Source organism: Lepidochelys kempii, chromosome 7 (genome assembly GCF_965140285.1).
Source record: "Lepidochelys kempii isolate rLepKem1 chromosome 7, rLepKem1.hap1, whole genome shotgun sequence".
Classification (NCBI taxonomy): Eukaryota; Metazoa; Chordata; order Testudines; family Cheloniidae; genus Lepidochelys; species Lepidochelys kempii.
This window is the reverse complement of record NC_136386.1, coordinates 66,993,176-67,015,214: the sequence shown is the minus strand read 5'-3', so window position 1 is coordinate 67,015,214 and position 22,039 is coordinate 66,993,176. Positions and strand designations below refer to the sequence as shown.

Sequence of the window (22,039 nt, the reverse complement as noted above, 5' to 3'; positions counted from 1 at the left end):
TACAGGGATAACAGTGAAATTTTATGTCTTGTGTTCTCCATATCAGGCCAGATGATCAAATGATCCCTTCTGGCATTAATCTCCCCATGCACACATTAACCCATTTTAGAAGAGCTCTCTCTCCAGTGTAAGACAATCATGAAAGTTTGACTTGCTGACTACGACGAGTTTTGTGGTTCTGAGTATCTACTAAATGAAGAAGTGGCAGCTCTGAGGACCATTGATATAGACCGGGGTGGCCCACATGTGGCTCTTCAGAGGTTAATATGCAACTCCTGGCATAGACGCCAACACCAGGGCTGGAGCTACAGGTTCCAACTTTCCAGTGTGCTACAGGGTGCTCACTGCTCAACCCCTGGCTCTGCCCCAGGCCCCACTCCACTCCTTCCCCAAGGCTCCCACCCCTTCCCGGAGTCTGCTGCACACCACTAAACAGCTGATCGCAGCAGGCAGGAGGTGCAGGGATGGAGGGTTAGGTGCTAATCAGCAGTGCAGCTGTAGGGTGGGAGACACTGGGGGCGGGGGGGAAGCGGGCTGAGGGGAAGCTGACGTGTTACTGTTGCTCTTTGGCAATGCACACTGGCTCCTTCTCAGGCGCAGGTTGGCCACCCTTGATATAGACAAAATATGACAAGGGGGAATTTCAGAGAATAGTGCAGCTCGAGTGAAACACAACCAATGCTGTGATATTTCAGCTGTTCACATGCCAGTTTTAAATCAATGGACAACATTAAACTCACATAAGAAACAGACTTCTTTTTTAACCAAAAAATGTATTTAATGATTTTCCACACACAAATGAAGGGAACATATAAAATATTTTATATCAACATTCAACATTAGCTAAAATATTTAAACATTTCAAAAGAAATCAATAGTGGAACTATAATAAAAAGCGGTTCAGTCCTATTTTCTGTGAAATTATACTTGAAATTCCATCACACACATACACAAATGTATGTAATCTTCAATTAGCTAAAAAGACATCCATCTAGTGCATGATGCATTTTAAACTTGCATACTGTTGTTCTATATGATGGACATTAACTCACATTTGGAAAGAGCCTTCACATTTTATTTTTATTTCCTGAATAATTACTGTACCAGCCACCAAGACACTTCCTCCACCACTTATATATAAATATATATATATTTAGCAGCTTAAGTGACTCTAGAAATGTCATTGTAAGTTTTATTACCATTATTTCTCAATGCTTCCCTATCAGATGTACACAGTTTACAAGTGAAAAGATGTATTTTCTAACTGCCAGCCCTGAAAACTCTTGATGGACTCCCATCAGACCATCTGGATTCCTTCCCTCTCACTGAAGTAACCAATTTTAAATTAGTAATTCTGTTGATGATGCACCAGAAGAAATGGAATCCAGCTAATCCCCAAGATAAGTTGGCTCTGACGGGCTAACAGAAACAAAAAGCAGTAAAACTTATTTGTCATTTGGGATAGCATTCTAAATACACACAGAAAATGGATCTGCTGCTATTTTTACCTAGTCAGGTTTCAGAGTAGAGCTGCACTGCCGGTTAGTTAGCAGTTGCATTACAAAGAAGGTCACTTGATCAGTTCTGGTTATCTCTTGACTCTATCAAGTAAATGACTGGAGCTGTGGTAGCATGCCCACCAACTCAGTTTAATATAATGTAAAGCAAAAAGTTAATTTGATCAATTCATTTAGATACAAGATACTTTGTGGGTACGTCTACACTACCCGCCGGATTGGCGGGTAGTGATTGATCCCCGATCGCTCTGCCGTCGACTCCTGTACTCCACTGTGGCAAGAGGCAGAAGCGGAGTCGACAGGGGAGCGGCGGCAGTCAACTGTGAGGACGCGAGGTAAGTCAACCTAAGATACGCAACTTCAGCTATGAGAATAGCGTAGCTGAAGTCAACGTATCTCGGGTCGATCCCCCCTCCCAGTGTAGACCAAGCCTTAGTCTTAGTTTCCCCCCTCTGTTAAAGAATGGTCCAAGACAATAGAAATCCATCGATTTAAGTTGCACTCTAAGTTTTGTCATCTTTTGCAGAAAGAAGATTCTAGTCCTTCTGGTTGCAGAGATAGCCTTGAGAGCATTAACTAATTTGCTTTATCAGTACAACTTCAAGTCCGCAACCAGACAGGAATGAAACATAGCACCAAAGGAAATGCAGCATTCTTTATTTCATCTTAATGAAGCATTTTAACCACAATTACAAAAGTTTAAATGCAACATCCTTAATTACTTCACTGTTGATCCTACTGCCTGAAACATCCAGCTAATGAATTTATTCACTGAACCTGGATGGATTTGTCAAACACTAACTTTACATTCATTTGAAATAGAGAAGGGTGCAAACTCTGACTAGCCAAGTCGACAACAGGATAATCTTTCAAATATTCTGATAAGGCTCACAATGTGTCTTGTAATTTATGACAAAATTAATATTCATATTGCTGCCCAATACAGTGTTGAATGACTGCACTTCAGCTTGCAGGATACTATGGGGTTCTCGATCAAGCTTGGCCTGAAAGCCTCTATTTTGGTAGTTCAGTTTAACACGCTAATACATATTTTAAGAATATTCTCATTGTTGTGAGTAAATAATATTATACAACAATGTAAAAGTAGAGCCAAGTTAGATAGAAAACATGGACTCTAGACCCTACCCACAATAAGATGGAGTTTTTTAACTAGAGTTCCTCACATTTCTACTGTCCCTGATCATAGCATCTTTTCAATGAATTATCTTGAACAGACATAAATATATTTTCACATCAGCAATTAACAATGCTAAAAGTGAAATCAGACAAGCTTCTTCCTCATTTTTCTTTTTCACAGCACCTAAGTTCTCCTGAGTTACAGGCAGTGGGTTACGACAGCTGACCACAGTCAGTAATGACAATCTTTTTGGATGTCTTTCCATTCTTGGAACCAAAGCTCTCGATTTTTTTCACAACTTCCATTCCTTCCTTTACGTATCCAAACACAACATGTTTTCCATCTAGCCTGTGATATGAATAATAAATAAGTATAAGTAAAAGCAATATTAAACTAAATACACACTGAAAGTAAGGGGGATGCTGAATATGAATGCATATTCAGACTAGCTGATGACATTCTGATAAACTCTACTTACTGAAAAAGTAAAATAATACAATACAGCTTTAGGACCTGATCCTACAGGCCCTTCCTCACATGAATAAAAGTTAGCAGGATAATGGCCTTATCTTGCGTAGTGCCCATTACTTAAGAACGTAAAGCGTTTCAGGTTGTAAGCCTTAAGTACCAATAGCAGAAGGAGATGGAGATAGAAGGGAAGTGGTATAGTTGGGGAGGGAGGGCAAGGGGAACGTCTTAAATATGGGAGCAAAATGTACTGACACGATGAGGCAGACAGCTACAGAAAAGGTATTCCAAATGACAGAAGCAGTAGAGAGAGAGACGTGAATAGCAAAGGCTGTTCTAAGTGGGGCTAATCCAAAGCTCACTGAAGTCAATATAAGTCTCTCGAGTACAATTGCATCTGGGTCAGGCCTTTCGGGACTGTAAGGCAGCATGGTGTCTAGTGAAGCAACCCAACCTGGGAGACTGGAAGCCCCAGGATTGACCAAATCACTTAACCTATCTCCACTTGTCAGTAAGCATTCTACACATCCTGGGGCTACAGTGAGAATTTGTTCGTAGAATCTTTTTGCATGGAGGGGAGGGGAAAGCATACATTGCATTCATTACTGTCCTGCAGTTTTGTAGGAGGTCTCAATACACTTACAAGATTGTTGTAATTGGGGGGAAGAGGAGGAGGAACGGGGAGGAAGAGATGCATGAACCTTCAGCTAACCCAAGGTTTTATATTTTTCTAACTCACATAATGCTAATGAAGTAGTCCCAGTGTCCAGACTCACTTGTAATTTCTTTAGAAGTTAAAAAAAGTAAACTTTTTAAACATGCAAGGGAGAGCAGTCCTCCACCCATGTTCATCCTATTAACTTATGTTTAGAGCTTCTGGCTCAAACAGATTATTTCCTAGGAAGTGATGGAGAAATTTACAACTCACAGGGTAAATATCTGGTTAAGGCTGACTCCTTTTTCTTAATTTCCACTCCTGACCTATGGCTTCACCCTGCGCTACCAATGCTAATCAACTTTGGACTTGGAAGAAGCAAAGGCTTGTTCCAGCAATGATGAAGGTATTACTGAAGTATGCTGGAAACAGCAAGAGGTACATTACTGCATCCAAAGAAAATGAGAATAAAAATAAATGTGATGCCTTCATTTTATAATAGGAAAATGAAACCACTTATTGGATCCATTCAAATGCACAGCGCAACATCAACTGATTTATCTCCCTTATGTCCTCATTTCCTCCAATCTCCCCAAATCATAGAAGATTACGGTTGGAAGAGACCTCAGGAGGTCATCTAGCTCAACCCCTGCTCAAAGCAGGACAAACACCAACTAAATCATCCCAGCCAGGGCTTTGTCAAGCTGGGCCTTAAAAACCTCAATGGATGGAGATTCCACCACCTCCCTAGGTAACCCATTTCAGTGCTTCACCACCCTCCTAGTGAAATAGTGTTTTCTAATACCCAACCTAGACCTCCCGCACTGCAACTTGAGACCACTGCTTCTTGTTCTGTCATCAGCCACCGCTGAGAACAGCCGAGCTCCATCCTCTTTGGAACCCCCCTTCAGGTAGTTGAAGACTGCTATCAGATCCTCCCTCACTCTTCTCTTCTGCAGACTAAATAAGCCCAGTTCTCTCAGCCTCTCCTCGTAAGTCATGTGCTCCAGCCCCCTAATCATTTTCATTGCTCTCCACTGGACTCTCTCCAAATTGTCCACATCCTTTCTGTAGTGGGGGGGCCCAAAACTGGACTCAATACTCCAGATGTGGCCTCACCAGTGCCCAATAAAGGGGAATAATCACTTCCCTCGATCTGCTGGCAATGTTCCTACTAATGCAGCCCAATAGGCCTTTAGCCCTCCTAGCAATGTGGGCGCACTGCTGACTCAAATCCAGCTTCTCATCCACTGTAATCCCCAGGTCCTTTTCTGCAGAACTTCAAGACTTGTAATGACAGAGCAATTAATGTAGATACATTTTTTAAAAACTGCAGACCCATGGGGTAAGTGTTACCATATGTATTTCTACGGAAAACTTACCAGTCAGTTTTGGCAGTGCAAATGAAGAACTGAGACCCATTTGTATTGGGTCCTGCATTGGCCATTGAGAGTATACCTGCAAAAACATGAACATATTAGCAATGTATTCATCTGAAAAATGTGCTGTAGAGAAAATGCATTTTTCCTTTGCATACATAAGGCTAGTAGAGATGCGGAATAGGGCGGAAGGCATGTTGCTTCAGCGTGGCTGCTTATGTCCCACCCTTTCTTTCTCCTTTCCTTTCTCCTCCAGCAATGGTAGTATGGGGATAGTTCATCTGCCATTGGGACCAGTGATGAGCTGCCAAAATCTTAACAACTGGTTCCCTCCTCACTCCACAAGGGGGTCGTGGCCCACCCCCTGGGACTCCTGCCCCATCCAGCCCCCCACATTCCTCGACACCCCTCCCACCCTTGCCCCATCCACCCCCTTCCCCTGTCTCCTGACTGCCCCCGGAACCAGGCAGGAGGGTCTCGTGGGCTACCGTAGTGGGTGCCCACCGTGCTCTGGCCTTAAGAGCCAGAGGGACCTGCCGGGGGGCGAGGTGGGGAGTCCCGGCGCTGCTTATCTGGGGCAGCTCCCGGCAAGCATCTGGCAGGTCCCTCTGGCTCCTAGGTGCGGAGTAGCATAGCTGGGGGGGAGCAGGGGGAGCGGCTGCTCCCCACATTGATCACATCAAAAGTGGCACCTTAGGCACAAAGAAAAGGAGTACTTGTGGCACCTTAGAGACTAACCAATATATTTGAGCATGAGCTTTTGTGAGCTACAGCTCACTTCATCGGATGCATACTGTGGAAACTGCAGAAGACATTATATATACACACAGAGACCATGAAACAATACCTCCTCCCACCCCACTCTCCTCCTGGTAATAGCTTATCTAAAGTGATCATCAAGTTGGGCCATTTCCAGCACAAATCCAGGTTCTCTCACCCTCTGCCCCCCTGCCCACAAACTCACTCTCCTGCTGGTAATAGCCCATCCAAAGTGACCACTCTCTTTAAAATGATGAAGTGAGCCGTAGCTCACGAAAGCTCATGCTCAAATAAATTGGTTAGTCTCTAAGGTGCCACAAGTACGCCTTTTCTTTTTGCGAATACAGACTAACACGGCTGTTACTCTGAAACCTTAGGCACAGACTCCGTGGGTGCTCCGGGGCTGGAGCACCCATGGGGAAAATTTGGCGGGTGACCCACCGGCAGCTCCCTGCCCGGCCCCAGCTCACCTCCACTCCACCTCCTCCTCTGAATGTGCCACCCCACTCTGCTTCTCCACACCCCCGACTTCCCGCAAATCAGCTGTTTGTGTAGGAAGCCTGGGAGGGCTGAGAAGCAGGCAGGCCCAGGGAGGCGGAGGTGAGCTGGGGCAGGGAGCGGTTCCCCTGCGTGTCCCCCCCCGAAGGTTACCTGCTGCGGTGCGGGCAGCCCTCCTTGTGCCCCGCCACCCCAGCTCACCTCCGCTCCGCCTCCTTGGACCTAAGCATGAAGCAGCTGCTTACGTCTTAGCCCTCCCAGGCTTCCCGTGCGAACAGCTGATTCGTGGGAATCAGGGGCAGAAGTGGAGCAGAGGTGAGCTGGGGGCGGGGAGGGGAGCTGCTGGTGGGTGCTCTGTACCACCAAATTTTCCCCATGGGTGCTCCAGCCCCAGAGCACCTACAGAGTCAGCGCCTAAGGTGCCACTTTTGGCCAGTTGTTAAATTTAGAAGCCCTTTTAGAACTGGCTCCAGCTCACCACCAATTGGGACCCTGAAGGTGGCTCCTACCTTGTAATGTCTATTGTGGCTTGCATGGTAAATAGGGAAAACCAACTGACTTGGTCCCCATGATAAATGGAACAGTCTGATATGTTAGAATTGCATAGACATTTCCTAAGTGTATGTTCCTAGGTGACTGGGTTCTTCCCGCTCACCCCTGTATTCACCTGCTCTTTTGACTATAGTTGGTTATAATTCGTCTGTTGCTATAACCGATCTTTTGGCTAAAAGCTTTTGTGCTCCCTTCCACACCATCTAGCTGGTGGACAGCCAACACCATGGTGACCAGTCAGACAGACCCATGACCACTTCATTTCACTCTGAGTAAAAATTCAAGTCAGGAGATTCAGAAAACAGAAAATGTAGCCAAATTCCATTCCATTACAAAAAGAGTTGTTCCACGTTTGGGACAGTTTGTAAACATAAAATAGAACAAACATGTTAGGCTATGATAATTTGCATAGCATCCACTTAAAGCAAACTGCAATAGGTGTGATGATCTGACTGTCACCCATCATAGGCTGTCTACATGATGTGTATATTAACACAGCTGAACTAGTAACACCTCACCACTTCGACACCACCTCAATGGACCTTTTTGTAATGATCAAGTACCTCACCCACCTCAAATATGTGCTCCTTAAAATGACATTTTCTACAGGTACCAATCATTACAAATTACTCAGCAGAAGGGAAGAGGAATAAGTTTATTTACCAGGTCCAACGTGCTTAAGTATGAAATTTTCATCTGGAAATCGACTGCCATAAATGGATTTTCCTCCTGTGCCATTGTGGTTGGTAAAGTCCCCAGCCTGAAACATAAGTGGTTTTTAACTTTACTAATGTACAGGTTGCATTTTATACTAAAACAGGTGCTATTAAAAATATACGCACTGTTGTAATTAATTTACATGGAATATACGGGCTCAAAGGAGTTAATATGACCCTGTCACCATCCAACATAAAACAACATTAAGCAAGGTTCAGGCTTTGGTATACAAAGACTTCAGCCTGCTTAGTACTACAGCAAACACATGATTAAAAATTTTAAACCTTTTATTAAAGATATAGAAATGGAGGAAAAACAGTTAATACTTTATATTTCAAATGCGTTAAGTTGAACTTTCATTTTAACATCTTGTTCCCTTTAGCTGTAGAGAGTCCTTAAATGGAAAAAACCCAAAACCATCGTTCAACAGTCTTTTAGATAGTATTAAAGGTGGAAATAACTTCTCTTTTTCCCAAAAAAAGACATTTAATTAAGATAGGCTGGTGCTGTTTTTGTTAAAATCCCAATCCTGTTTCCTAGAAGACAAAATAAGACAAATACACACAAGACGGGAGAGAAAAGAATAGCAAAGACACAAAATACAGCTTCTGTCTTGGGTCAATGTTTACTTGCCACCTCACTGCTGGAAAAACAAATACATGGCACTTGGTCTTATTAGCCACTCTGAGACCTGGGAAACTCATACCAACATCGACCCTTGTTAGACAGAAGGCAAAAGGAGAGGGTTAGGAAAGAGAAGAAATAAAGTGGGGAAGAAAAAAGGACATGTGGGTGGGAGTGGGGATTGGTGACAAAGTCTCACATCCTAGTTAGCCAGAGCCACTGAAGGTGGCTATGTCATCTGGGTCCCCCTCTCTCTGGCCTGGTCAGGTCAGGATTAGGATGATGAAGGCTCAACAGTGATGTGGTGGATCCCAGGGTACCAGGAAATGATGGGGATGGCAGCAAGGATCATATACCTTGCTCCTGTCCCGTCTGCCCATTTCTCAGTCTGCAGTTGTCAGACAGCTTCTTCTGATAATTTTCCCAGAAAGTCTTATCATTTGTTATAGGTTCTTGTAACAATTTTATAAACTTTCACTCACTTTTTCCAGTTGAGCTCACAATTAGGATAACTTTGCAGGAAAGGTCCCCAATGGATACTTTATTCACCACTTCAATACAGAGGTACTGAAGACTCACCTGGTGATTATGCAGTACTGGCAGACTTCCTACCCTCAATGGAAGAGATTCCGATACTGTGGGAGTCTTAATCCAAACATTTTGATTTTGTAGTTTTAAATTTGGAAAGATGATCTGATTCTAGTCACACTCAGAGCTGAATGGGAGTTTTCGCAGAGGCCGCAGGATCATGCCCCCGATAGTTTTTCTTTTACAGGACAAAAATTGTTAGGCAATTAATCCTAATTCATAGGATCACCTGATGTGTCCTATGTCTGACCTGTTTTATCTGCCTTGTAACTACCATAGGCTGAACGTTCCTCGGGACACAGACTGAGAGTTCTTATGTATGTACAGTGTCAAGCACACTGCTGCAAACGAAAGCTAATCCTTGCAAACGGAATGTTAGGGACAATTAGGAAAGGGATAGAATAGAAGACAGAAAATACCATAATGCCACTATATAAATCCATGGTGCGCCAACTGTATCCAGTACTTCAAAACCCATCTCAAAAAGGATACAGTAGAACTGGACAAGGGTCAGAGAAGGGCAAAGGTGATCAAGGGTATGGAACAGCTTCCATATGAGCAGGGACTTAAAAAGATTAGAGTGCTTCATTTTAGAAGAGGGATGACTAAAGGGGGGATATGATGGGGTCTATAAAATTATGAAAAGTGTGGAAAAAATGAATAAAGAAGTGTTATTTACCAGGGGTCACTTGATAAAATGAAAAGTTGGCAGGTTTAATACACGTAAGAGGAGGTAATTTTTTACACAACAACTAACCCATAGAACTCATTGCCACAGGATGTTGTGATGGCCATAAGTATAACTGGATTCAAAAAAGGACTGGAAAAGTCCGTGGAGAAATAGGTCCATCAATTGCTATTAGCCAAGATGGTCAGATGCCACTCCATGCTCGGGGTAGGTCTAAAACTTCTGACTACCAGAAGCCGGGGAGTGGAAGACAGGGGTGTATCATTTTATAATTGCTCTGCATATCTCCCCAAAAGCTCTGGCCCAGGACACTATTGGAGATACAATACTGGGCAAGACGGACCATAGTCTCCCCCAGTATGACAGCTCTTATGTTCTTTGGAATCATAAGATATTGTGTATGACATTCACATTTTCAAGATTGGCTTGAGCTGCCCAAAGTTGTGCTTTACATAATAGTGTGGCAATTCTTGTGTAATCCCAGAAGCATGCTTTACGTGCTGTGTGTCATCAAGAGGCATCTGAATTGCAAAGTAAAGTTCATGGCAACCTTTAATTAGGTGTATTCGTCAGGCTGCATCACACTAACATTGCACCTCCTACGAGTGGAATGGCTTTCACTATTTCCACCACTTTTAGAATGTTAAAAGAAAAATTGTCCTAGAATTATTATATGGTCCTTGAAGCATATAGTAGCAGTTACACATCTGCAAATACAGAGCACTTTACAAACACTAACTCATCATCTCAACACTTCTGAGAGACAGGCAACTAATTTTGGATAGAACTATGTAAGTTAGTGGTGGAGCAGCAATCAATATTTTCAAGTTCCTGACCCCCAGGTCATAGTCTAGACCTTGATTCTTTTCCACCACCACCACAGGATCCAAAGCGTATTTTCAAAATAAAGTCAGTCTACTGCAGCATATTTGTCCGCTTTCCCTTATCAAAAGTAGGACAACATGAGAACATTTGAGTTTTGGTATTTTTTAAATTTTAAATGCAGTTTTTTGCTCAAGATGCAAGTGCCTCCAAGGTTATTGATTAAAAACAGCATTTACATGTTTATAAAGCCTTTCACCTCAAATAAATCACAAAGCCATTCAAAAACTCTATAAATACACTACTGTTGAAATGCAGCCTTCACTGGGGTGAGAGAAAGCAAATAATTATCATGCAGTCCAGTACACTGCAGCAATTGGGGGTGGGGGGAATTGTGTCCAAGTGCAATGGAACACACTCCTTCTGTCATGCAGAGCATCATGGAATGTTAATAAAGCATCCACACAAAACAGGTAGGCTATTAATTTCTCTTCCAAAGTGTATATACACTTTATTTTAAACAGGATCACTGTCATGTTTGTGTATTATTTATAGCAGTTTAGAATGATTCAGTCTTCAAATTAGAAGTAATTGCCACATTCAGAATCTCTTAAGACACCAAGTATTCTTTTAGTGAGTCAGCCTATTTACTTGGAAAACACAGTGAGTAGTTCATACGAAATCTCCGATTGTTTTCTTTTAAATGCCTGTATATCAACAGCAAACATAATATAGCTTAACAAGATGTTGTCAGCAAAGCAAGATTGGGTACATTGTTCTCTTATGTGCTACATTGCACTGATTATAATTCTACACACAGACTGTTTTCCTTACCAACAGCCATTTTACTGAGCACACCACTTGTTAAAATACATCACTACACAAAAGCACAGCTCCCAAAATCAGGATTTCTGAAAGCAGTCTAGAGTGGCATTTGCATTTACTTGTACAAACTGATGTGCTACACAACAGCCATAGCAACAGGATCAGAAATGCAAGGCACATTGTCATATCTTCCTTCTGCTGTTAAGAGGTTACAACAGCAAAACTATTTAAAAGTCAGTGTTAAACTTGTGTTCTAATACTGTACAAATAAAAATAATTCTTAAATCAGATATCAGAATTCAGTATAATAGATCCGCCATAATATGTTTCCCAAAATAAAAGTTTGGTGAAAACACTGAAGGTTACATTACCTGGCACATAAATAAAGGAATCACTCTGTGAAAGGTGGATCCTTTATACCCGAAACCCTTTTCACCGGTACAAAGAGCTCTGAAATTTTCTGGTAAAACAAAAACATATGAACTACTACCATGTAACATCATTATACAGTACCCTACAACCAAATTAAAATAAATGGCAAGTAATTTAGGTCCCACATCAGTGTTTTTTAAAAAAAGTTTAAAGCACTTTCTTTAAAAAAAGTTTAGTCTCGAACAGTGATATAAAGTCCTATTAATTTTTTTTTTCAATTCTTCTATTGTGCATGCTTGAGAGCTTTGTATTAGTGAAAGGTACTAATAAGAGAGCCCCAAAGTCAGAGTTTGTTTACCCCCACTACCGTGCAGTATTATAGGTAGCCACAATGCAACGTTTGTCATTTCACTTGCACTCTTTTAGCCTAGTTTACGTTACAGTTAAGTTCCATCTAAGCTGCCTATTAAGCCCCATGGTCAGGGGAGAGGCGCCTCTCCCACTCCCAGCCCAGGTGCTGCTGCGGGTGGAGAGATCTGTGGGGAGTCCTCTCTCCCTGCCCACCATAGCCCCGAGGCAAGCCTGCACCCCAAACCCCTCATCCCTGGCTCCACCCCAGAGCCTGCACCCCCAGCCAAAGCCCTCAACCCCCCATGCCCCAGCCCTGAGCCCCTCATCCGTGGCCCCACCGCAGATCCCTCACCTCCCCAGCACACCCCAATCCTTTGTCCCAGCCCTGAGTGCCCCTCCCACACTACAAACCCCTCGGCCCCACCCCCACCACATGAATTTTGTTATGTGCACCAATATGGAGGGGATGCGTCACACCTCCTCCACATTGGTGCACATAACAAAATTCATTCCACTTATGCGTGGGAAAAATTAGAGGGAACACTGCACTACAGTTAGGTCAACGTAAAGCAGCTTCCTTCGACCAAACTCTGCAAGTGTCTGCACTAAAACATAGCTCCCACCAATGTAACCCACCAACGACAGTGACTTAACTCCACCTCAGTGAGAGATGTTGCGCTGAGGACTACATAGTTAGGTCGATCCAGTGTCAGCACAGACACTGTGTTGTTTACATCGACTATGGTTGCCTTTCAGAAGCCATCCCACAATGCCCCACCCTGAAAGTTAAATCAGTGCAAGGGGTCCTGGTGAGGACACACACTGCTGACATAAGGAGAATAGTTTGGACATGCAAAAGCAATTCAATCACTGTGGTGGCTGTACATCAAAATTAGGTTGACCTAATTTTGTAGTATAGATTTGCCCTTAATCTCAGTTTGAAATAACACCTCTAGGAGTGAGATTTCAGTCTCCATGCCTTTTAAACCTTTGCTCTTGCTTCATTTGTGAAAGTGGTATTTTTCCCCATGGACGCTTGTCTACTAGGAAGTAGACCAAGACAACCAACTCAGACTCATAGACTAAGGTTAGAAGGGACCATCATGATCATCCAGTCTGACCTCCTACACACTGCAGGCCACAGACCCTCATCCAGTCCTGTAACAGACCTATAACCTCTGGCTGAGTTACTGAAGTCCTCAAATCATGCTTTAAAGACTTCAAGTTCACTTGGGTCATCGAACAGCCCCCAAAGAAAAACTTTTGATCACTAACAGGGTAGAAGGATTAAAACCATCTTAGATTTTTCTCCCTTTCACCTCTATCGCCCATTACCAATCTCCCAAACCACACTGTCCCCACTCCACAATTCCTCCAATTTGCTGTTGCTTTGGATTTCAGTGAAAGAAGTGTATGTTTTATTTTTGTTAAACATTTTTGTCCAGCGTCGGTAACCAAAACACATAACTTTCATGCACAGGCAAGGTAGTGAACTCAACTTTGTCAGGAAAAAAAATTAGAAAAATTGGTGACAAAACATAATGAATATTGTCCTATTTTTCAATCAACTATTGAGCTAGTTAAAGTTTCTGTAAAGCTTTAATTCTGAATGCATTTTCCCCTCCAATTTCAATTCCCCCCTGCCCCATCTAATCTAAATCTTAAAATCACAAAGTATAAAACTTTCAGGACACTTTCTTACCAGCAGTCTTTGGAACCACATCAGCTTTTAGCTGTGAAAAAGAGAGAAAGAGAGAGCACAAAAAGTGAGCTTTTACATAACAAAATACACACATGAAAAAAGTTAAAAAGATACCTACATTGGTTTCATGAACTAAGCCAATCCAAAGAGGGGGAGACCTGTACTAAGGATGACCTTGTATATAAAATAAGCAACCCCATGTCCTAAACAACCATTTTAACATAGCCTAATAGTTTAATGCAGTTTGCCTGTAATTAAAGACCACCTCTTTGAAGCAACTCTTTCTTGTTGGGCCTCTGGTCACTCACTTCAGACTGATTGTAGTTGTATTTAAGAACTAAAATTAACAATACAACATGAGATTCAGGAAGAATTTGAAATTTGACTGGAAAGACTCAGGATCATTGACCAAAAGTATTTTGGACTATCGTTGCAATTAAATTACTTCCAGCAAAGACTAATCTTTGAAGCCTGCTTAAAAATAGTTATATTATGGAAACTGAGGTAGCAGGAACAGAAAGAAGAGCAGACGTTGCACACCTAAAATTGATTCCCAAAGTCACACAAGTGTCAAATTATTAAGTCTTCATTTCTGAAGATTTCACAGGAAGTACTTTTGTAGACCCTACAAATCTCTTCATAACAGCCAGCATGGATTTTTTAGACTAGTGACCATCTGCAAAAAAGTGTACATGATTGTTCTCAGGTACATATTGTCCCTCAATCAACTTAGACCACAAATCAGAGCAGAGAGATATCCTTGTGAAGATGCAGGCATTGCCAGATCCACAAAGGGAGTGTATCGGATCTGTAAGTGCAATGGCAGTTATCTTGGCTCATATACTGAACTGGGAGCCTTTAGAGCTAAAAGCATGACCAAAGCTCTCTAGCTGGGGCTTTAACAGACTCCTATCCTATGCAGTTCAGCACAGAGGGGGATCCTGTAATATGTTCTCAACAGTTACTCACAAGGATAACACTATTGCCACACAAGTACAGTCACTGGAAGACCATGCAACCATGAACATGCTACAGCCAAGCATGTTGACTTCCTCCTTTTGCCCTAACATTCAGTCACAAGAAGGTGTGACCTTTATAATCCCATTAATTTTATAGGAATGATTTTATGATACCAAAGAGAAGACTATCTGGTAATGAACTCCTTGCACAATGGTATTTTTACCAGAAGTCCCTCAAACAGTTCAAGACAACGTGAAGACTATTTGGTTTTGGTTAGTTTTCACAGCAATACTTTCAACAAAGGTTTTGGCCGCATGAAACCCTTCTCAGAGCACATTTGAACCTTCATGTGCTACATCAAAAGAGACCTAAGGATGGGTGGGCAAGAAAGAAGCTGTGATGAACTTTCTATCAATATCAATCAGAATGGAACATGACAGTCTTTCTTGTCTTCATATTCTGAAACAAACATTTCAGTCCTTCTACGCAGAGTGTTCACAAACAGGTACTAAAGATACAAGGGACATATCGCTATTATAGATTCAGCATTTGTCATGACTATCACAGGAGTAATACATGGCATGATTTTTCTGTTTCTGTTTTTCTGTTTCTATAATGGCAAAGATTTTCCAGTATCTGAATTATTATGAGCTTGCAAGCAACCAACTGGGTGGTTGAGTGGATGTGAAAGACAGCAGCTGCACAAACTTGTGGAGTGTGATCCTGCAGGAACCTAATGGAAAGCATAGGAACTGGGACAACACCTCCAGGAAACAAGATAAGGAACCAGAATGGAGAACTCTGCCCCCTTAGCCAGAGTACAAAACAAACAAAATAAAGGAAAACAGGCAACCCTAAAACTTTATGGAAGTATTTTTTAACAAATAAAGAAGCTGAAAACTCAGAAGCCTAGGATAATGAAAGAGACATTAGCTACATAAGCTATACTGAGGATTGCAGCTAGAAAGGTAGTTTTGGACAACTGAAATAGAGTTTCCAAAATAATCAACACCAGAAACACTTTGCTTATTTTATGCAATTTAAGCATAATTTTCTAGAGACATTTTGTTTTTAATCAATTTAAAAATTCAGAGTTTTTCTTCAAAGCATTTTAGTCCAAACTTGCCTCTTAGTTCAAAGATTCAAACAGTTCAAGCAAACCAGTATTACTCATTTCTCTCCATCTCTGAATGCATTATTTAACTTCTCCACAGAAAAGTGAGAAAGCAAAAACAGATGGATCATTTTCTGTGTGTATTACAAACACATACTCATTCCCAGGACCTTTCATAATTGTCCATCTCCCCACAATTTCTATGACTCTTTTACAGGTATTTTTCATACTTCACCTTAACAAAGCTCTTTAGCTGTAAGAAGACAACCACCCCATATAATGCCAGAAGCCTAGCACTGAAAAGTTCTCAACTGCCCCATCCGGAAGTTAAATAATAGCCACATACAGGAAGTGGGCTGTTTCACTTTCATAATGATTTTGGGAGGAGTAGGAGAGGATCCAAAGTCTGTGGAAGTTACTAAAACTGTACAGCTTGAATTTCAGTAGTTTGAGTGATTCTACAAAGGAGAATTACACAGTCTTAACTACTCCATTGTATCAGTATTTATGTACTTTCATAGCTGAGTTCCTGAAGACAAAGCAACAGTTCTTTGAGTGCTCAATATGTACCCAACCAACACCAGCTGAGGGTTTTGCTGTTTGAGTTTGGCTAGGGAGTGTACACTTGCAATCCCCTACTCAGTAACATTTCCTGTTCATTACATTTTGCTGCTCTCCCTTGGTAAATGACAGTTCTACTCATGTGGTCAAGTCTGCTCCTCTGCCAGTCCTGACCTTGCCTGTGTCACTTTCAAAACCAGGCACTCATTTCCTCTAGGACAGGACTTTTTTTCCACCACATCATCAATTTAGAGTAAATCAACATACAAATAAGTCTGGATACCCAGCTTTGTCTCAGCCACTTCATACACTAAACATGAAACCAATTCCTCCTAGAGTTCCTTCTGGCACTACCTAAAAAAGGCATTCAGCAGTGGGAAAGGGGACTGGAGGGGACATATTATATTGAAAGGATGCATGATCTAGCAATTAAGACACAGGACTGGGAGTCAGGATATCTGGGATGCATTCCCAGCTCTGGCCGGACTTACTGTGTGACCTTGGTAGGTGCAAAGTAAATAATAAGAACTCAGTCTGCCAGTGATCTCTAAAGGGCAGTGATGGGGACTGTCCTGTTGCATAATTTGATACTCGACAATGTCCCTACCACACACTCTCCTTGTGCGTGCGAGACACAGGCCTGGAGATTTCAAAGGCGGTTGGGAAGAGTTTTTAGATGGCTATTTATAAGGCAAATATTCCTGTAGCAGCTCGGTACGATCCAGGTGGTTCAGATCTGGAGCAAGCACTATTTCCAGATAACACTCCTCACTGAATCCCGATTGCCAAAGGGCTTTCCACAGCTGCCCCCGCCCCCCTTCTGAGCTCCTTGGCCAGGCGCAGCGAGGGCGGCGCGCTCAGGGAGCAGCCGGAACTCGCCCAAGGTCACACCGCCAGCCAGAGGCAAAGCCAGGGGACCCCCCCCCCCCCTGCGGCTCTCTGGATTCCCAGGCTGCTTCGGCCACCATCACCCCAGCCGCGGTCTCCCTCACCCTGCGCACCGCCCCAGCCCGCTGCAGGAGCCTGGCTCGGGGCTGCTCCGGCTGACTCCCGGCCTGGGGCCAGCAGAGCCTCGCCGGCCGGGAACAGGGGACCCCAGGGGGCGGCTACCTCCAACACGACGCGCCCCAGGGGCTGGTTGTCGGCTCCCACGTCCAGGTAGACTAGCGGGTTGGGCGGGCTGGCGCTGCTGCAGCCCCGGCTCCAGGCGGCCCGCGGGCAGGCGAGCCGCGGCGGGCGCAGCAGGAGCAGGCGGCGGGCGGAGCTCAGCGCGGACATGCTGGCGCGGCGGAGCAGGGCGCACGCGGCCGGCTCTCTGCGCGGCGAAAGGGGGCGGGCGGGGCCGCCAAACACTGCGGGGCTGCCGCCGCTGCAGCGCTTTTTATGGCCTCCGCCGGGAGCCTCCGCAGCGCCCCTGGAGGCGGGAAGCGCCGGGAGGAGGCGGCCAGGTGAGAGGGCCCGGCCCAGGCACGTGCTGCCGGGAGGCGGATGCAGGAAGCAGCAGGTAGGAAAAGGGTTTGAGGGGAGCCAGGGAGAGATGGGCAGCTGGGGGAGCTGGGCTGAAGGGCAGGGAAAAAAACACTGTGAGCGCCTTTGCTTTGCTGCCTCAGCACCGGCTGGCCCGGCACCCAGCCTGACCAATAGCCCTACCCTACCCACACCCCTGAGACCCTTGACAACGCAACGGTTTAGATCTGAGGTTCCCACACAGGGGGCTGCAGCAGGCTGGCGGGTGCCATGGTGCTGCCCACGTCTGCCTCCATCTTTCCAGCTGTGAAATCACCTCAGACAGTTAAAAACACATTAAATACTTTCCGAATGCTACTTTTCTATGGAAGCAAGTGCTAGAGTTGCCACTGCATTAGACCTTTGTGAATAGGAAAGGCGGCTGCGATGAGACAGTCTAGGTAGCGAGGCCTGGGTCATGCTATAAAAAAAAAAGTTTAAGAACCTCAGGCTGAGACCATCAGTGTTTTGGAACAAAGAATATGTCAGAACTGGGAGTAGAACTCAGGTCTATAAGCCAACCATAATTCACCTCCGGAAAGAGAACCAGCACCACTTAAAGTGTTCAAAATAGGTTGCGTTTCTGGCTGGTTTCCACATAAAGGGACATTGCCAAACTGAAATTTAGGGCCTGATTCTCATTGCCGTGCACCTCTTTCTTGACCATTTCTGTCATGATCACAGGAGATGTTTAATTTCTTAACATAAATACATAACTACATTCTTAAGAGTTGCCACTTAGAGGTACAAAAACTTTTAGAAGGGCGATTCATCTCATTAGTTCACAAAACTGAATAGTCATCACCATTAAGTGTTAAGAAGGGAATGAATATACTCTGCCAACTAAAACCCCAATTCTGCAATTGACAGCCCACCAGCATGCAGGGTCAGGGCCTAAACTAGTTTAGCTGACCAATATGTTTATAATAATAATTACTTTTAGTGTGCCCAAAAGTGGGGTAGGCACTCAGCTATTTATTTAATTTAATTTATTTATTTATTTGTAAACTTCCCCAGGAGGTGCTTTAACTTTGACATGCAATGGCCATCTCAAAGACAGGGTACTCCTTCTGAGCCTATGCACAAGGGTGAAAGTGGATTTTGAGAGAGTTGGCAATCTACCCTCTGGGAGCTAAAGAGACGCCATCAACTAATTTCACGAGTCCCAGAACAACCATTGGATAAGACACACACTTGGAGCACTAAGATGTGAAATACAATTAAATAGGTTATTACCACATGCATTGGGTAGTGTGATGAGTCACAAGGTCAGAGAAGAAAAGTAATTAGCTACCAATGCTGTACAGCAACCCTTTAGAAATGCATTGACTGGAACATATTATTACCTATTATGAAATGGTATTTATAAATAGAAATAAGTAAAACAGTCACACACAGGTGTGTGATGTGACTGTAACATCGCAGATATCCAGAAGGCTCCACAGGTGCCCAGGATACTAAAGTGCTTTCCTAATCCTATGTAGTTTCCTGTTGTTACCTGAGAGACTATTACAACGATACAGTATGTCATTATACCATGTCGTGGTGCTCCAGGTTCTACTGGTTTATAAAGGAAAGTTGTGTTTCTGTTTAGTAAGATTAACAGTTTACAAAATAACAAAAAGCTACCGTCTGGCAGCTTAGTTGCAGTTCCTCACCCTAAATTAGTAAAATTTAGTTCAACAATATTTACTAACACATTACTAACTTTTTTTTAGCAAATTTCAGCCATTATTTTAGAATTATTCCCATTGAGTTTCCATATTCTGTTCATTTGCCAAAATTTTCAAAATCTCCTGCTACTACAAGCCCTCTTGGGACTTTGTTATACTCTGTTGAAATCAAAGGCAACATTTCCAATAATTCTCACTGGTAGCAGCATGCAGTCTCTAGTAAATCATTCCCCTGCTTTCTTTTTCTGTTTTTTAAAAACATTGCAGTGCAGTTTCCATAAGGGAAACAGTAATTCTCAGACCTGCTAAAGTTCTCTGAAATAATTAATAAAGTAACCGCTAAAGATGACTTGATTGACATAATGTACCTGAATTTTCAAAAAGCTGGCAACAAAGTTTCTTCCAAAGTCACTCTGAAGAAAAAGATAACTATGGGATAAATGGCAAGGATACAGTATAAAACTATGAAGGATTATGAGAAATTCTCTATGGACTTGAGCACATTAGGTCAAATTTGTCCCTGGTTCACTGCCCATTTCTTCAAGGCATGTATTCCCAGATACCATCATATAATGTAAAGTAAGTGAAGGGGCACCAGAGTGAATTGAGTCAAATGCAGTGTTGTATGCTAAGTCAACAGTTGACTTCCTGATGCAATGGCAGGTAAGTAAACTCCATATTCATCCTCCATAAGACAAGCCATACTGGGCTAGACCAATTTTTCCTTCTAGCCCAATATCCTGTCTTCCAGTAGTGGCCAATACCAGATGCTTCAAAGAGAATGAAAAGAACAGGTCAATTATCAAGTGACAGTCAGAAGCTTAGGGACACCCAGATCATGGGACTGCGTCCTTGACCATTTTATAGTGTTGACCATCAGAGCATCCCTTGGCAAGGAGTTCCACAGGTTGACTGTGTGTTGTGTGAATAAGTACTGTCTTTTGTTTGTTTTAAACCTGCTGCCTATTAATTTCATGGGGTGACCCCTGGTTCTTATGTTATGTAAGGGGGTAAACAGCACTTCCTTGTTCATGTTCTCCACACAATTCATGATTTTATAGACCTCTGTCATATCCCCCTTCATTCATTTCTTTTCTAAGCAGAACAGGCCCAGTCTGTTTAATCTCTTTTCCGATTGAAGCTGTTCCATACCCTAAATCATTTTTTCCATCTCTGTATCATTTCCATTTCTAATATATCTTTTTTGTGAGGGGGCGACCAGAAGTGCATGCAGTATTCCAGATATGGTCGTACCATGTAGTAGCATTATGATATTTTCTCTTTTCTTATCTATCCCTTTCCAGTGTGCATCACTTTGCCTTTATCATCACTGAATTTCATCTGTCATAGAATATTAGGGTTAGAAGAGACCTCAGGAAGTCATCTAGTCCAATCCCCTGTTCAAAGCAGGAACAACACCAACTAAATCATTCTAGCCAGGGCTTTGTCAAGCCAGGCCTTAAAAACCTAAGGATGGAGATTCCACCACCTTCCCAGGTAACCCAATTCCAGTGCTTCACCACCCTCCTAGTGAAATAGTGTTTCCTAATATCCAACCTAGACCTCACTCACTTCAACTTGAGACCATTGCTTCTTGTTCTGTCATCTGCCACCACTGAGAACAGCCTAACTCCATCCTCTTTTGAACCCCCCTTCAGGTAGTTGAAGGCTGCAATCAAATCCTCCCTCACTCTTCTCTTCTGCAGACTAAATAACCCCGATTCCCTCAGCCTCTCCTGGTAAGTCATGTGCCCCAGCCCCCTAATAATTTCCGTTGCCCACCGCTGGACTTTCTCCAATTTGTCCACATCCCTGCTGTAGTGCGGGAACCAAAACTGGACACAATACTCCAGGTGTGGCCTCACCAGTGCCGAAAGGAGGGGAATAATCACTTCCCTCAATCTGCTGGCAGTGCTCCTACTAATGCAGCCCAATATGCTGTTAGCCTTCTTGGCAACAAGGGCACACTGCTGACTCAAATCCAGCTTCTCATCCACTGTAATCCCCAGGTCCTTTTCTGCAGAACTGCTGCTGAGCCAATTGGTCCCCAGCCTGTAGCGGTGTATGGGATTCTTCCTTCCTAAGTGCACAAGTCTGCACTTGTCCTTGTTGAACCTCATCAGATTTCTTTTAGTCCAATCCTCCAATTTGTCTAGGTCACACTGGACCCTATCCCTACCCCAGCGTATCTACCTCTCCCCCGAGCTTAGTGTCATCCGTGAACTTGCTGAGGGTACAATTCATCCCAACATCCAGATCATTAATAAAGATGTTGAATAAAACCGGCCCCAGGACCTACCCATTGGGGACTCCACTTGATACCTTGTAGCCAGACAGCCAGCCCCCCCCCCCTCCCTCTCAGACCAGCATTGCTGGAAACACAGGAGGAAGCCGGAACAGGGCACTTAACATATATTCCAGCACAGCCTTTGAAGCTGTGAAAGCACAGGTGTGCTGCTACAATGTGCCTCTGGGAGCAGATACAACGATTAAGCTCACAGCAGGCAGAGGCCCTGTGACAGACATGGCTCTTAGCCCCTACTAAATAGCGTGATGCACACACCCCAACA

The 22,039-nt window shown here is 43.5% G+C and overlaps 1 protein-coding gene across 1 annotated transcript; it reads right to left on the bottom strand.

The window, feature by feature from the left end:
* Nucleotides 1-2,157: 2,157 nt before the first annotated feature.
* Nucleotides 2,158-17,680, bottom strand: PPIF (peptidylprolyl isomerase F). Its single transcript, XM_073353234.2, has 6 exons — nucleotides 17,401-17,680; nucleotides 13,656-13,686; nucleotides 11,602-11,690; nucleotides 7,630-7,726; nucleotides 5,161-5,236; nucleotides 2,158-3,003 (listed from the first exon to the last, which is right to left on the bottom strand). Exons 1-6 carry the CDS (start codon nucleotides 17,566-17,568, stop codon nucleotides 2,868-2,870), a joined length of 597 nt encoding a protein of 198 aa, XP_073209335.1. The 5' UTR covers nucleotides 17,569-17,680; the 3' UTR covers nucleotides 2,158-2,867.
* Nucleotides 17,681-22,039: the final 4,359 nt, after the last annotated feature.

Coding starts and splice junctions, on each gene's coding strand:
- PPIF (XM_073353234.2), bottom strand. CDS start 17,568: ATGTCCGCGCTGAGCTCCGCCCGCCGCCTGCTCCTGCTGCGCCCGCCG. Junction 11,691..13,655: donor TGTGGTTCCAAAGACTGCTG/GTAAGAAAGTGT, acceptor TTGTTTTACCAG/AAAATTTCAGAGCTCTTTGT. Junction 3,004..5,160: donor TGCACTGCCAAAACTGACTG/GTAAGTTTTCCG, acceptor TTCATATCACAG/GCTAGATGGAAAACATGTTG.